The sequence below is a fragment of the Bos taurus genome, chromosome 11, assembly GCF_002263795.3.
Source record: "Bos taurus isolate L1 Dominette 01449 registration number 42190680 breed Hereford chromosome 11, ARS-UCD2.0, whole genome shotgun sequence".
Classification (NCBI taxonomy): domain Eukaryota; kingdom Metazoa; phylum Chordata; class Mammalia; order Artiodactyla; family Bovidae; genus Bos; species Bos taurus.
Window position 1 is genome coordinate 96,055,026 of NC_037338.1, and position 17,484 is coordinate 96,072,509.

Sequence of the window (17,484 nt, forward strand, 5' to 3'; positions counted from 1 at the left end):
AATCAATAACTCACTAAGTAGTAACATACACAAATTTTTAATGAAAAATAAACTGTTTTCCAAAGCAAAACAAAACAAATTTATGAAAAGAATGGCACTGTTTTACATTTTTGCAAATCTCTTTAATGCCTGGCAAAAAAAGACCACAGCTTGGGTTCTCATAGCCTGCCTCTACAGCCAATCTGAATATTCAGTTCTGAATATTCACTGGAAGGACTGATGCTGAAGCTGAAATTCCAATACTTTGGCTACCTGATGCGAAGAACTGACTCATTTGAAAAGACCCTGATGCTGGGAAAAACTGAAGGCGGGAGGAGAAGGGGACGACAGAGGATGAGATGGTTGGATGGCATCACCAACTCAATGGACATGAGTTTGAGTAAACTCCAGCAGTTGGTGATGGACAAGGAGGCCTGGTGTGCTGCAGTTCATGGGGTTGCAAAGAGTCAGACACGACTGAGCAACTGAACTGAACTGAACAGCCAATCTGTTGGGATATGCTGTTTAAAGTATACAAAGGAAATCCAGCTTCATACAGGTATGTGTTACAAAAGGGAGAAGAATTTTAATAACCTTTAGAGATAATGGTGCATATTTTTCTTATAAATCAAAACTGGACAACTGGTCTCTTCTCAAACTGTGTTAGATAGGCTGGTCTAACATTTTGAGTGAGTAATACACTCTGGTTATTTGGAAAATGAAAAATAGTATTTCCTTATAATCATTAAAAAAAATACTTGTTAATATTATCACTCATCTCATCATAAAAGTCTTTTAGGTATCAGAAGCTAGGAGCTTCATGGTGGTGAATTCAAATTTTCTAAAATTCCAATTATTTTCTAGAAAACTCAAATTCTGGCATCAGCAACAAATACTATCAATTGTTCCTCTTAAAGTGACTGGCTCACTTCATTCACTTTTGCAAAATAGTTGCCAAATACTCATAATTTGTCATTCATTCTCTCAAGTAAAAATAGCATTCCATTAAAAAGAAAAAAAAAGAGGCTATTTCAGATGGAGATACAAAACTGCAAAAGTAATCTTCTTTTGAGAAAACCATTTTTCTTTGACATGCAGCAGATGTGCTTTATGCATACTTCCTATTTCATCACAGGGGCTGTTCAAAAAATGTATCTACTCAATGGTTAAGAGTTACTGTTAATTAATATTACTAGTTCATCAAGGACATTCTTAAATGATACTGGCACTTTATTTTACTGTAAATGCATGATGCCGGTGAAGAATACAAGGACAACCAGCATAGGCTTGGTGACACTCCCTGGATCAGGGAGGCACCAGCAGTTTTACCCTCAGTTGATTTTGTGCCATCTTACAGTTTCTCAAAGGTCCACATAGCTAAAGAACTGAAGAGCTAGCTGAAGTGGATTCTTAAACAGCTATTATGTACCCAGGCAGGACTTAAATCAAGCTCTGTCTGTCACTGAACTCTACAACCTCCTCACTAGATTATTACTGTTTCAATGCTTCCTGGCACTGTACGAATGCCAACACTTTCCATGAGTTTATTTATAGTCATAATCCAATCTTGCAATCCCAGAACTGGCCCAAGGGGAAGACAACTGTACAAGTCCCAAAAGACACATCTTACATTTGACTTTACTCTACAGACATTTAGGAACTTCTCAAGCCCTATGCTTTTGATGAGCAATTGTTTTAAAGGGTCAAGTACAAGAGAAACACTATTCAGTTTGGTGGCAGTCTTAACATGGACTGGGAGTTCCCTGGTGGCCTAGTGGTTAGGATTCTGAGCCTTCACTGATGTGGCCCAGGTTCAAATACCGGTCTGGGAAGTGACAGCAGGTGGGTGAGCAAACTGTGCAGGCAAAAATAATAATAATAGTAACATGGGCTATTGGGCACCTATATGAGTTTCAAATCTCAGCTCTGTCCCTTAGTAGCTATGTGAATTTAGGCTAATTCCTCAATTTTTCAGTCTCAGTCCTTCTCCACAAAATGATCCAATCTCATGGAACCCTTAAAAAAAAAAAACTGACATGGAATTTATGAGAAAGCATAATTTATCTCAAAATTTATTAATCTCAAAACACAAGATAAATGAAAGCAAGAGTTGTACATTTGACTGAAGGATAAGAAAGCCTACTTCAGCGATCAATGCAAAGAAATAGAGGAAAACAACAGAATGGGAAAGACTAGAGATCTCTTCAAGAAAATCAGAGATACCAAAGGAACATTTCATGCAAAGATGGGCTCGATAAAGGACAGAAATAGTATGGACCTAACAGAAACAGAAGATATTAAGAAGAGATGGCAAGAATACACAGAAGAACTGTACAAAAAAGATCTTCATGACCCAGATAATCACAATGGTGTGATCACTGACCTAGAGCCAGACATCCTGGAATGTGAAGTCTATGGGCCTTAGAAAGCATCACTATGAACAAAGCTAGTGGAGGTGATGGAATTCCAGTTGAGCTATTCCAAATCCTGAAAGATGATGCTGTGAAAAGTGCTGCACTCAATACGCCAGCAAATTTGGAAAATTCAGCAGTGGTCACAGGACTGGAAAAGGTCAGTTTTCCTTCCAATCCCAAAGAAAGGCAATGCCAAAGAATGCTCAAACTATCGCACAATTGCACTCATCTCACACGCTAGTAAAGTAATGCTCAAAATTCTCCAAGCCAGGCTTCAGCAATACGTGAACCATGAATTTCCTGATGTTCAAGCTGGCTTTAGAAAAGGCAGAGGAACCAGAGATCAAATTGCCAACATCTGCTGGATCATGTAAAAAGCAAGAGAGTTCCAGAAAAACATCTATTTCTGCTTTATTGACTATGCCAAAGCCTTTGACTGTGTGGATCACAATAAACTGTGGAAAATTCTGAAAGAGATGGGAATACCAGACCACCTGACCTGCTTCTTGAGAAATTTGTATGCAGGTCAGGAAGCAACAGTTAGAACTGGACATGAACAACAGACTGGTTCCAAATAGGAAAAGGAGTACGTCAAGGCTGTATATTGTCACCCTGTTTATTTAACTTATATGCAGAGTACATCATGAGAAACACTGGACTGGAAGAAACACAAGCTGGAATCAAGATTGCCGGGAGAAATATCAATAACCTCAGATATGCAGATGACACCACCCTTATAGCAGAAAGTGAAGAGGAACTAAAAAGCGTCTTGATGAAAGTGTAAGTGGAGAGTGAAAAAGTTGGCTTAAAGCTCAACATTCGGAAAACGAAGATCATGGCATCCGGTCCCATCATTTCATGGGAAATAGATGGGGAAACAGTGGAAACAGTGTCAGACTTTATTTTGGGGGGCTCCCAAATCACTGCAGATGGTGACTGTAGCCATGAAATTAAAAGACGCTTACTTCTTGGAAGGAAAGTTATGACCAACCTAGATAGCATATTCAAAAGCAGAGACATTACTTTGCCAACAAAGGTTCCTCTAGTCAAGGCTAAGGGTTTTCCAGTAGTCATGTATGGATGTGAGAGTTGGACTGTGAAGAAGGCTGAGCACCGAAGAATTGATGCTTTTGAACTGTGGTGTTGGAGAAGACTCTTGAGAGTCCCTTGGACTGCAAGGAGATCCAACCAGTCCATTCTGAAGGAGATCAGCCCTGGGATTTCTTTGGAGGGAATGATGCTGAAGCTGAAACTCCAGTACTTTGGCCACCTCATTGCGAAGAGTTGACTCACTGGAAAAGACTCTGATGCTGGGAGGGATTGGGGGCAAGAGGAGAAGGGGACGACAGAGGATGAGATGGCTGGATGGCATCACTGACTCGATGGACGTGAGTCTCAGTGAACTCCGGGAGTTGGTGATGGGACAGGGAGGCCTGGCATGCTGTGATTCATGGGGTCAAAAAGAGTCAGACAGGACTCAGCGACTGATCTGATCTGATATATATTACAGAAGTGTAAATTTATTAATTTTAGTAGTATGCAGTTTCTCTACCTTCCGGACCTTTGATCCGGATAACTGTAATTCATATACTGAAAAGTCCTTGGGGAACTTTCTGGTGGTCCAGTGGTCAGGACTCTGCACTTTCACTGCTGATTGAATCTGAGGGCAGATTTAATCTCTGGTCTGGAACTAAGATCCCACGACCTACGCAGTGCAGCCAAACACAGGTAACCCCTCAATTTTAATATTATAATCAAAGGAAAACACTGTTTGGTTTATTCCAACTTTTACAAATATGTTAAAGGCACTGCCTATATTAATACCTTTATGTTAGCAAAATAGAAATGTTTATTATACTTTAGCAGAGAAGTAACACAGAAATCAAGAAATACGCTCCTAATGGTTTACTTTAGAGAACTAGAATTTTAACAAATCAAATATGACATAATGGGGTTTCTGTTTAGAAGCTGATAACATGCAGATGTCAGTTACTATAACCTCAAACATCCAGAGAATAGATTGAAAAACCCAACTCAATCACACATAATCTATACACCTTTCTGCTCCTTTAGGCAGTCATAGTTAAGGTCATGCTGGCATTCATAAATCCAACATTGTTCACAATATATTATTATTATAATTATGTATTATATTATGTCACAATATATTAGCCCCAAGTCCACTGCATGCATAAAGCAGGCTATGAGTGTTTTGTTCAGCTTTCATTACCCAGGAAAAAAGAAAAGAAAACTCCACAAATACACAGTTTCCTAATCAGGCTAAACACTGACAGAAAGAGTCTAAAAATGAGGTGTACCCCTCTTTTCAATGCTCTGAAACTCTTAAAAACAAAATCCCAGCAGATGAAAAGGTGAGCTGTCTTTCTCATTCCATTCTAGCACAGAACTGCTGTGAAATCATGCACCAATAGTTTTTCTGAACAGTTGTTATTCTCATTCCCACTAAGGAAATGATGAATTTTCAATAAAATATGACATTAAGTGAACAGAATGAATACAACAGCAATGCGTAGAATGAACAGAAAATTAGTGCCCCAAACCAAAGCATCTCCTATCAACCATAATAACAATGAGCAGTCAGTCTGTAGTTATTTTCTATCTCCTCTTGTCCACAGAACAATAATGCTTCACTCAGTTCACTTCCTAAGTGTGATTTCAACAAAGTCCATGAATAATTTGACTACTGCTTTTATTCAGTTTAACAGTAACCAGGAATCATTAGTGTCACACAGACTGAGGCATCCTAGCCAACCACTAGCTGCTCTTTTTTTTTTTTTTTTTTTAATATTTTACAGCACAAGTGGAAACACACGTGGACTATGGACAGACGGTACAAAAGCTAAAACTCTGCTCATGAAATTTTACCTGTCCATGTATGTCTCCACACACTGTTACTGGTGTTGATACTGGCTGGACATTTGACTCTTCCAACAGGAGGTCACAAACGTAGTCACATAGCCGCTGTAAGAAGAGAAAATAAAATGCAACCTTTTATTACAACATTAAAGCTGAAGACCAAGTGCAAAAAAGACAAGAACTAACACGTGTAATAACTCAACATTCAAAAAACTTAAGATCATGGCATCTGGTCCATCACTTCATGGCAAATAGATGGGGAAACAATGGAGACAGTGGCAGACTTTATTTTCTTGGGCTCCAAAATCACTGCAGATGGTGACTGCAGCCATGAAAGTAAAAGATGCTCGCACCCTGGAAGAAAAGCTACGACAACCCTGACAGTGTATTAAAAAGCAGAGACATTACTCTGCTGACAAAGGTCCGTATAGTCAAAGCTATGGTTTTTCCAGTAGTCATATATGGATGTGAGAATTGGATCATAAAGAAAGGTGAGCAGCAAAGAACTGATGCTTTTGAACTGTTGTGCTGAACAAGACTCTTGGGAGTCCCTTGGACTGCAAGGAGATCAAACCAGTCAATCCTAAAGGAAATCAATCCTGAATAGTCACTGGAGAGACTGACGCTGAAGCTGAAGCTCCAACACTTTGGCTACCTGATATAAAGGGCCGACTTCTTAGAAAAGTCCTTGATGCTGAGAAAGATTGAAGGCAGGAGAAGGGGATGACAGAGGACGAGATGGTTGGATGGCATGACCGACTCAATGGACATGAGTTTGAGCAAGTTCCAGGAGATAGTGAAGAACAGGGAAGCCTGGTGTACTGTAGTCTATGGGATCGCAAAGAATCAGACACAACTGAGCAACTGAACAAAATACATGTATTGTTTCACAGAAAAGGAAACCACTCTATGATGACTCTGGGATTTGATCTGTCAGCTTTCACCTTCCTCTCACAATGCCTATTCCAAAATGCAAACTCTCTGGATACACAGGTTCAGTTCAGTTCAGTTTAACTGCTCAGCTACACAAGTAGCTAAAAGACAGACAGCTTTGCAAGGAACTGTCAGCTGATGTTTTTCACACACACACACAAGTAAAAGTCAATCATTTTAAAAGGATAAGGTCTTTATCTGCTAATTTTTTAAGTAAATTACAAACCATGCATGCAGCAAATATGATCCAGCAATTGCTCTCTTGGCAATGAAAATTTATGATCACATAAAAACCTGTACACAAAAGTCCACAGAAGCTTAATTCATGACAGCCAAAAACCAGAAATAAATCAGATGTCCTTCCACAATGACTAGTTAAGTTATAGTACATTCACACAATGGAATACTATTCAGAAATAGAAGCAAACAAACTATTGACACATGACAATCTGGATAAATTTCAAGGGAATTATGCTCAGTGGGGGGGGCGGGGGGGACCCTACCCCACAATGTTACATACTGTATGACTCCATTTATGTAACATTCTTGAAATTAAAAAATTTACAGAAATGGAGACCAAATTGGTTGACTGCCAAGGGTCTAGGAGTTAGGAGCAACAGGAGGGAAGTGGGTACAGTTATAAGAAGGACAACACGTGGACTCCTTGGGGTGACGCAACTGTCTTAAAGGTAGTATTGGATATGAGACTATAGATATAGTAAGACTGCAAAGAACACAATTAAGTACAAGTAAAACTGGAGAATGATGAACAAGATCGTGGGGTCTATCAATGTCAATATCTTGGTTGTGATATCTGTTCTACAAGATGTTACTACCAGGGACAACTGGATAAAGGGAGACTTCCTGGTGGTCCAAGGGCTGGGACTCCGCACTCCCAACGCACGGTGCAGGCGCCCGGGTTCGATCCCTGGCGGGGGACTGGATCCCACATGCTGCAACTAAGAGTTCACACGCCATAACTGAAAACCACACAGCCAAATATATAAATAAACTTAAAAAATAACTGGAAAAAGGGTACATGGGATCTTTTGGTATTATATTATTAAATGCATATAAATCTACGATTATTTCAAAATAAAAAGGTTAACTAAAATTAATTATAAAATATAAATCTAAAATTGAAGAGTCACTCTACCTTTCAAAAAGAGCTCTAAATGTCTGCATTTTAAAAATATTTGTCCTCTGAAAGCACTCAAACCAAAAGATTTCACAGAAGGAAAACAATTCTAACAATAGTTCTCTGGAGAAGGAAGGGTACAGTCTGCTGTGTGAAGAGAACTGGAGGGGGAACCTCCTTCCATCTAAGACCAGTTAATACTAGTCAGACGCTGTATAAATTAAAATCTCATAAAATTAGATTTTAAGAAGGTAAGCCAAGAAAGGACAAATTAAACTACACAAACATAATGAAATGATTTTAAACATGAATTATGGAATCTAAATGCTATGACTTACTTAAATATAGCAGAGGCACACTTTAACAGTTATAGCCACAATACTTTATACACAGGTAAGCACCAGAGAGCAGCCACAATGGGAGGAAGGAGGAGTAAGAAGTGAGGCCCCCCAAAAGAAAATGAGGGGAAACCAAGCTGTTCAGAAATGTTCAAAATAAAGAGAGTCATTTTTATTCCTAGGATAAATTCTGACCTTCAAATAGCACCTCAAAGGAAAGATCTTCCTTTTGGCCTGGAGTCCTTCTGGCCCTGGAGTAGCGAGCTCTTTCTTGTGCTGAATTTCCTACAAACCTCAAAGGCTTCAATAAACAGTCCTTAGTCTTGACATATAATCCATTCATCATTCATACCAGGAAAAGATACGGATGAAAAGTCCTTCAGTTCTATTTTCCATTTGTTTAAAAAAAAACAAACTCAGCTTTTTCCTCCCCATGTAGGGAGAATTTCAGTTCTTCCCTACTGTGTCAATCTGTCTAAGTCTCCTTTCCTGGTTACACGGAACACTCATATTTCTGACACTTCTGGTCACCAAATGTATGGAGGTTTTTTCCTCCCTACAATATGCAATTCTCTGTAACATCAGCTGGGTATCCTATAATTTAACTCAACTCTGACACTATTTATTAGAGATAGTGTCAGATCTCACAGGTTAAGAGTTCAGTTCCACAAGACTGCCCTTCTCAACTCCCCAACAAACATACACACATACTTCAGACACCAGTTGTAAGCCCAGGTTATATCACCTGCACTTTTAACCAACCAGCTATATATCAGAGGTTCCAAAGACCTCCTCCGTGAGTTGGAATATTTGCTAGGGCAGCTCACAGAATTCAGGGAAGCACTTGCATTTATCAGCTTATTAAAGGATGTGATAAAAGGATACAAATGAACATCTAGATGGAAGAATGTGTAGGGCAAGGTATAGGGAAGAGATGGAAACAACTGATCTTTCACTGTCACCACAGCTCTGCCTTTACTAGAATGTCATGTCGTTGGAATCATACCTATGTTGCCTTTTCAGGTTGGCATCTTGCACAAAGTAATATACAATTAAGCTTCCATCCTGTCTTTTCATGGCTTGATCATTTCTTCTTAGCACTGAATAACATTCCATTGTCTCAATGTACCAGTGTATCCATTCATCTACTGAATGATACCTTGGTTGCTATCAAATTTGGGCAATTATGAATAATGCTGCCATAAACATCTGTGTATAGGTTTTGTGGTGGACATGTTTTCGGTCCATTTGGATAAACACCAAGGAGCATGACTGATACAATATATGTAAGGGTGTTTAGCCTGGTAAAGTAAAAGTAAAAGTCGCTCAGTTGTGTCCAACTCTTTGTGACCTCATGGACTTTTCCATGGAATTCTCCAGGCCAGAATACTGGAGTGGGTAGCCTTTCCCTTCTCCAGGGGATCTTCCCAACCCAGGAATCAAACCCAGGTCTTCCACATTGCAGGCGGATTCTTTCCCAGCTAAGCCACAAGGGAAGCCCAAGAATACAGGAGTGGGTAGCCTATCCCTTCTCCAGCAGATCTTCCCAACCCAGGAATTGAACAGGGGTCTCCTGCATTGCAGGCAGATTCTTTACCAGCTGAGCTCTCAGCTATCAGTGAAGCCCAAGTGACAAAAGATCTTCCAAAGTGGCTCCTCGAGTCTGCATCCCCATCAACAACCAGTGAGCTTCTGCTTCTGCCGGTGTGTCAGTGTCACAGGTGTGTCGGAGTATGACCCTGTTATTTTAATTTACATTTCCCTAATGACATATGATATTGAGCTATTGAGCACCTTTTCATATGCTTATCTGTTTTTCTTTGGTGAGGTACCTGTTCAGGTCTTTGGCCCATTTTTAATAAGGTTTCATAGGGTTGTTTGTTTTCGTTCTGTTGAATTTATCAGATACGTCTTTCACAAATATATTCTCCCAGTTCGTAGCTCACGTTCTCATTCTCTTGACAGTGTCTTTTGCAAACCAAAGTTTTTATTTTAGAAAGCCCAGAGCTTCTCAATTATGTTTCCATAAGTAGATTGTTTTGATTTGTTTGGGTTTGGTTTGAGTGATGAGGAACTAGGAATTTGAGGGGTCTTTTTAACAACTTCATTGAGACATAAATCACATATCATAAAATTTGCCCCTTTACTGTGTAAAATTCAATGGTTTTTAGCATATTCGCTGTTAAGCAACCATCATCATAATCAATTTTAGAATATTTTGATCACCCCAAAAAGATCACTAATGTACTCAACAGCATGGATCTCTCAATTCCCATAACCTCGTCTGCTGTGTCTACAGATCTGTTAATTCTGGACATCTGGAAACGGGGCCTTTTGTGACTGGCTTCTTTCACTTAATGTATGTTTTTAAAGTTCAGCCACATTGTAACATGCATTATTTCTTTGTTCTTTTTTATAGATGAATAATATTGCATCGTATATGTTTATCACATTTTGCTTATCTATCCATCAGCTGCTGGACATGTGGGTTGTTGCCACTATTTGGCTATAAGAACTTGATTTTGACACAGTAAGTCTGTGATGCCTATCAGATCTCAAGGTACTTAAGACATGCTTTAAACAGCTAATCAAATGAGTCCTGTTTTCAAGGAAAAGTATCCAAACTAGAGAGACCCATCTGGAGACTGTGAGAAAATATACAGTTCAAGTCATGAGACTAGAAGAGACAACTAAAGTGGCTGCTTATAAACAGAGAAAAGGTAAGTTCAAACAAACATGAGTCCTAATACCTCCCATAGAAGTTAGCGGGGGGAAGGGGGAACCAGCAGAAGAGACTGCTTGATGAGGTACAAAGGAAACCACGTGAGTGTGGTATTACGGAAGTCCTGTGAGGAAAACATTTCAAAAGCGGAGTGATCAACTATGTTCAGCACTGATGGAAGGTCAAATTTTGAAGAAACAGAGTAGGGCCAAGAGGGAAAACTCCTTTATTCCTAAATCAACAAGTACCAATCGGAGAATATCATACACAAGTAATACCATGGCATAGTTCAGAGGTTAAGGGCACACACTATTTTTACTACTTATTACTTAGCTTACTGTCTGTTACTTAGCTGTATAACCCTGCTAATTTACTTGATCTCTCTGTACCTCAGTTTCCTTGTCCACAAAACAGAAATACCAACCGGGGGATATTCTAAGGATTAATGCCAGTGCATGCAAAAAACGCTATGGAGCTTTACATACACAGAGTCATATACAAAATCTACTACATAAAAGCATACACTGAATTATAAAGTATGAGTTAGAAGAATATATATCAAACCCGAAATAGCAGCTGCTAGAGATGTCAAACAAAAGGAATTCCACCTTCATCTTTATTTATTTCACTTTTTTAAAAAGCCTGAAAGGGACTTTCCTGGTGGTCCACTGGCTAAGACTCCCTGCTCCGAATGTGGTGGGCCCACGTCTGATCCCTGCTGCAACTAGGAGTCTGATGCTGCAACTGAAGAAGACCCAGCGTGCTGCAACTAAGGCCTGGCACAGCTAAATAAATCAAATAAATATTTTTTTTAAAGGATAAAAAAATTTAAAAAGCGTGAAAAAAATTTATTCTCGGTGGAAGGAAACAGGTATATTGTAGGTTATCCTTCATATTTTCCTGTGGATACTGCATTTCTTTTGCAAAAAACTTAATGTTATTTTGAAACTAGAAAACAGCCTTGGAGTATTACTCAGCCATTAAAAAGAATACATTTGAATCAGTTCTAATGAGGTGGATGAAACCGGAGTCTATTATACAGAGTGACGTAAGCCAGAAAGAAAAACACCAATACAGTATACTAACATGTATATATGGAATTTAGAAAGATGGTAACAATAACCCTGTATACGAGACAGCAAAAGAGACACTGATGTATAGAACAGTCTTTTGGACTCTGTGGGAGAGGGAGAGGGTGGGATGATTTGGGAGAATGGTATTGAAATATGTATAATATCATATATGAAATGAGTCGCCAGTCCAGGTTCGATGCACAATACTGGATGCTTGGGGCTGGTGCACTAGGACGACCCAGAGGGATGGTAAGGAGGGGGAGGTGGGAGGGGGGTTCAGGATGGGGAACACATGTATACCTGTGGCGGATTCATTTCGATATATGGCAAAACCAATACAATATTGTAAAGTTAAAAAATAAAATTTAAAAAAAAAAAGAAAAGAAAACAGCCTTAATTGAAACAATGTAGAATAACATATATGCTACCTCCTTTGTTAAAGCAAAATATATATAGTATACACACACATAAATGCACACGCTTGCTTATATTTACTTGTCATGCCTAAACTGTTGTTTCTGGAAGGATCCATAAGAATCCTTATACTGGCTATCCAATATGAGGAAGGGAACTGGGTGACTGGGTGGTAGGAGGCAAGAATGGGAGGAAGATGTAACTTTTATATAGCCTTTTACACTGTTTAAGTTTGGAACCATATCAATGTATTATCTATACAAAAAAAATTGTTAAAAATGTTACCAGGAAGAACAATATTTTCAACAGAGGGTGCTAAGACAACTGGATTTCCACAAAAGAACGAAGCTGGACCCCTACCTCACGTCATATACAAAAATTAACTCAAAATGGATCAATGACGTAAATATAAGTGCTAAGAACTATTAAACTCTTAGAAAAAAACATAGGGATAAATCTTCATGATCCTGGATTTAAGCATGAGCAATAAAAGAAAAAATAAAACTTCATCAAAATAAAAAAAATGTGTGCATCAAAGGACATTATCAACAAAGTTAAAAGATAACCTGTAGAATGGGAGAAAATATTTGGAAATCATTTATCTGATAGGAGTTTAATACCCAGAATATATAAAGAACTCCTACAATTCAACAACAAAAAGACAAGCTAACTTAAAAAATACGAGGTGACTTCCCTGGTGGTCCAGTGGAAAAGACTCTGTGCTCCCAATGCAGGGGCCCAGGTTCCGTCCCTGGTCAGGGAAGCAGATACCACATGCCACATCTAAAGATCCAGCACGCTGCAGTGAAGGTCAAAGACCTTGTGTGCCACAACTAAGACCCGGGGCAGCCAGGCAAATAAATAAATAAATTTTTCAAATGGCCAAAGGACTTGGATACATTTCCAAAGAAGAAATACAAATGGCCAACAGCCACATGGATGTTCAATATCACTAGTCATAAGGAAAATAAATATAAATCAAAACCAAAATGGGGGGATTTCCCTGGTGGTCCAGTAGCTAAGACTCCGCACTCCCAACGCAGGGGGCCTGGGTTCAATTCCTGGTCAAAGAACTAGATCCCACATGCTGCAACTAAGACCCAATGCAGTCAAATAAACAAAAGTAAATAAAACTTTAAAAAAAAACGGGATACCACTTTACACATACTAGGATGGCTATAATTTTTTAAAGACAAAAGATAACAAGTGTTGGCAAAGATGTGAAGAAACTGGAACCCTTACACATTGCTGGTAGGAATATAAAATGGTGCAACCACTTTGGAAAAGAGTTTGGCAGTTCCTCAAACACTAAACACAGAATTACCACGTGACCCAGCAAGTCCACTTCTGGGTACACACCCAAAGAACTGAAAGCAGGAACTTGAACAGACACTTGTACACCCATGTTCACTGCAGCATTATTCACCGTAGTCAAAAGGGGGAAACAACTCATGTCTATCAACAGATGAACGGATTAAGAAAATGTGGTATATCCATACAATGAAATATCATTCAGCCACAGAAAGAAATAAAGTTCAGATACATGTTACAACATAGATGAATCTTGAAAATATGCTAAATAAGCTAGTCGCAAAAGGCCACATAATATATGATTCAATTTACCTGAAATGTCTAGAAAAGGCAAATTCATAAGAGGGGAGGGAAACAGGAGAGAGGGAGGGAAGGAACGTGGGTGTACCTATGGCGGATTCTTGTTGATGTATGACAGAAAACCACAAAATTCTGTAAAGCAATTATTCTTCGATTAAAAAAATAAATAAAAGTGGTAAAAATATATACATATAAACTTTAAAAACAAACAAACAAAAAAGATATAGAATAGATTAGTGGTTGCTTAGGGCTGAGGTTTGAGGTAAGGGGAAATGGGGAATTTCTATTAACGGGTATAGTTTCTCTGTGGGGTGATAAAAACATTCTAACATTGATTATGGCAATGGTTGCACAACTCTGTAAATATACTAAAACCCAGTAGAGAAAAAAACCCCACTGAATTATATACTTTAAAATTTTATTTTATGTGAATTATGTCTCATAAAGCTATTATTTTTTAATTAGTAATATATACTACCTATTTAAAAATAATAATTACACCTTGATCTTAACCACTCAATCTACTTCTTGTGGAATGAGGTAGCTGTCCTTCCATTCTCAAAAGATCAATGTTGTACAGCAACCTATTTCTATTTTAATCCAGTAGACTTGTGATATATAATTTCTCATTATTTGTAATTAGCTCCCAAAGTTTACATTTTGCATTTTTTTAAACCCTAACTCACTTACGTCTAGCTTAAGGATGGTTCCAAAGAACAAATATGCCATGATTGGCCTATACTTTTTTTATAGCATTCCATCACAACCTCCCTTCTCAATCAGTCAGAATACAGAGCACTACTCTTTCTAAGTTAGCCTAGTAGAGAAGCAACTTATACTTTTAAATATAGTTTCTGACCATGCAATTTTTTTTAATTTATTCATTTTTTAATTGAAGGATAACTGCTTTACAGAATTTTGTTTTCTGTCAAACCTCAACATGAATCAGAGGGGATATCAGTATACATATATCCCTTCCCTTTTGAACTTCCCTCCTATCTCCCACCCCATCCCACCCCTCTAGGTGCCTACAGAACCCCTGTTTGAGCTTCCTGAGCCATACAGCAAATTCCCCTTGGCTATCTATTTTACATATGGTAAGTTTCCATGTTACTCTCTCCATACATCTCACCCTCTCCTCCCCTCTCCCCATGTCCATAAGTCTATTTTCTATGTCTGTTTCTCCACTGCTGCCATTTTTCTAGATTCCGTATATATGCATGCTGCTGCTGCTGCTGCTGCTGCTAAGTCGCTTCAGTCGTGTCCGACTCTGTGCAACCCCATAGATGGCAGCCCACCAGGCTCCCCCGTCCCTGGGATTCTCCAGGCAAGAACACTGGAGTGGGTTGCCATTTCCTTCTCCAATGCATGAAAGTGAAAAGTCAAAGTGAAGTCGCTCAGTCGTGCCCAACTCTTAGTGACCCCATGGACTGCAGCCCACCAGGCTCCTCCATCCATGCGATTTTCCAGGCAAGAGTACTGGAGTGGGCTGCCATTGCCTGAGTATACAATATTTATCTTTCTCTTTCTGGCTTACTTCACTCTGTATAACAGGCTCTAGGTTTATCTACCTCATTAGAACTGACTCAAATGTGTTCCTTTTTATGGTTGAGTAATATTCCATTGTGTATTGCATTGTGTATATGTACCACAACTTCCTTATCCATTCATCTGTTGATGGACATCCAGGTTGTTTCCATGGTCTAGCTATTGTAAATAGTGCTGCAATGAACAATGCGATACATGTGTCTTTTTCAATTTTGGTTTCCTCAGGGAGAAGGAAATGGCACCCCACTCCAGTGTTCTTGCCTGGAAAATTCCATGGATGGAGGAGCCTGGTAGGCCTGCACTCCATGGGGTCGCCAAGAGTCAGACACGACTGAGCGACTTCACTGTCACTTTTCACTTTCACACACTGGAGAAGGAAATGGCAACCCACTCCAGTGTTCTTGCCTGGAGAATCCCAGGGACAGGGGAGCCTGGTGGGCTGCTACTATGGGGTCGCATAGAGTCAGACACGACTGAAGCGACTTAGCAGCAGCAGCAGCAGGGTATATGCCTAGGAGTGGGATTGCTGGGTCATACGGTGGTTTTAGTCCTTGTTTTTTAAGAAATCTCCATATCGTCTTCCACGGTGGCTGTATCAATTAACATTCCCACCAACAGTGCAAGAGCGTTCCCTTTTCTCCACATCCTCTCCAGCAGTAATTGTTGGTAGACTTTTTGATGACGGCCATTCTGACCGGTGTGAGGTGATATCTCATTGCAGTTTTGATTTGCATTTCTCTAATAACGACCTAGAGCCAGACATCCTGGAATGCGAAGTCAAGTGGGCCTTAGAAAGCATCGCTACGAACAAAGGTAGTGGAGGTGATGGAATTCCAGTTGAGCTATTTCAAATCCTGAAAGATGATGCTATGAAAGTGCTGCACTCAATATGCCAGCAAATTTGGAAAACTCAGCAGTGGCCACAGGACTGGAAAAGGTCAGTTTTCATTCCAGTCCCAAAGAAAGGCAATGCCAAAGAATGCTCAAACTACCACACAATTGCACTCATCTCACACGCTAGTAAAGTAATGCTCAAGCCAGGCTTCAGCAATATGTGAACCATGAACTTCCTGATGTTCAAGCTGGTTTTAGAAAAGGCAGAGGAACCAGAGACCAAATTGCCAACATCTGCTGGGTCATGGAAAAAGCAAGAGAGTTCCAGAAAAACATCTATTTCTGCTTTATTGACTATGCCAAAGCCTTTGACTGTGTGGATCACAAGAAACTGTAGGAAATTCTGAAAGAGATGGGACTACCAGACCATCTGACCTGCCTCTTGAGAAATCTGTATACAGGTCAGGAAGCAACAGTTCGAACTGGACATGGAACAACAGACTGGTTCCAAATAGGAAAAGAAGTACGTCAAGGCTGTATATTGTCACCCTGCTTATTTAACTTATATGCAGAATACATCATGAGAAATGCCGGGCTGGAAGAAGCACAAGCTGGAATCAAGATTGCCGGGAGAAATATCAATAACCTCAGATATGCAGATGACACCACCCTTATGGCAGAAAGTGAAGAGGAACTAAAAAGCTTCTTGATGAAAGTGAAAGTGGAGAGTGAAAAACCTGGCTTAAAGCTCAACATTCAGAAAACGAAGATCATGGCATCTAGTCCCATCACTTCATGGGAAATAGATGGGGAAACAGTGGAAATAGTGTCAGACTTTATTTTTCTGGGCTCCAAAATCACTGCAGATGGTGACTGCAGCCATGAAATTAAAAGATCCTTACTTCTTGGAAGAAAAGTTATGACCAACCTAGATAGCATATTGAAAAGCAGAGACATTACTTTGCCAACAAAGGTCCATCTAGTCAAGGCTATGGTTTTTCCTGTGGTCATGTATGGATGTGAGAGTTGGACTGTGAAGAAGGCTGAGTGCCGAAGAATTGATGCTTTTGAACTGTGGTGTTGGAGAAGACTCTTGAGAGTCCCTTGGACTGCAAGGAGATCCAGCCAGTCCATTCTGAAGGAGATCAGTCCTGGGATTTCTTTGGAAGGAATGATGCTGAAGCTGAAACTCCAGTACTTTGGCCACCTCATGCGAAGAGTTGACTCATTGGAAAAGACTCTGATGCTGGGAGGGACTAGGGGCAGGAGGAGAAGGGGACGACAGAGGATGAGATGGCTGGATGGCATCACTGACTCGATGGACCTGAGTCTCAGTGAACTCCGGGAGTTGGTGATGGACAGGGAGGCCTGGCGTGCTGCGATTCATGGGCTTGCAAAGAGTCGGACATGACTGAGCGACTGATTTGATCTGATCTGATCTGAATAATGAACGATGTTGAACATCTTTTTATGTGTTTGTTAATCATCTGTATGTCTTCTTTGGAGAAATGTCTGTTTAGGTCTTTTTTGACTTTTTGACTGGGTTGTTTGTTTTTCTGGTATTGAGTTGTATGAGCTGCCTGTATATTTTAGAAATGAATCC

General features: G+C 39.7%; 1 protein-coding gene across 1 annotated transcript in view; it reads right to left on the bottom strand.

Annotated features, from left to right (window-relative positions):
* Positions 1-17,484, bottom strand: part of PPP6C (protein phosphatase 6 catalytic subunit) — a 41,048-nt gene that overhangs the window by 10,835 nt on the left and 12,729 nt on the right. Inside the window, 1 exon segment of the mRNA NM_001130750.1 lies at positions 5,280-5,375. Within this exon segment, the coding sequence (NP_001124222.1) occupies positions 5,280-5,375 (96 nt within the window).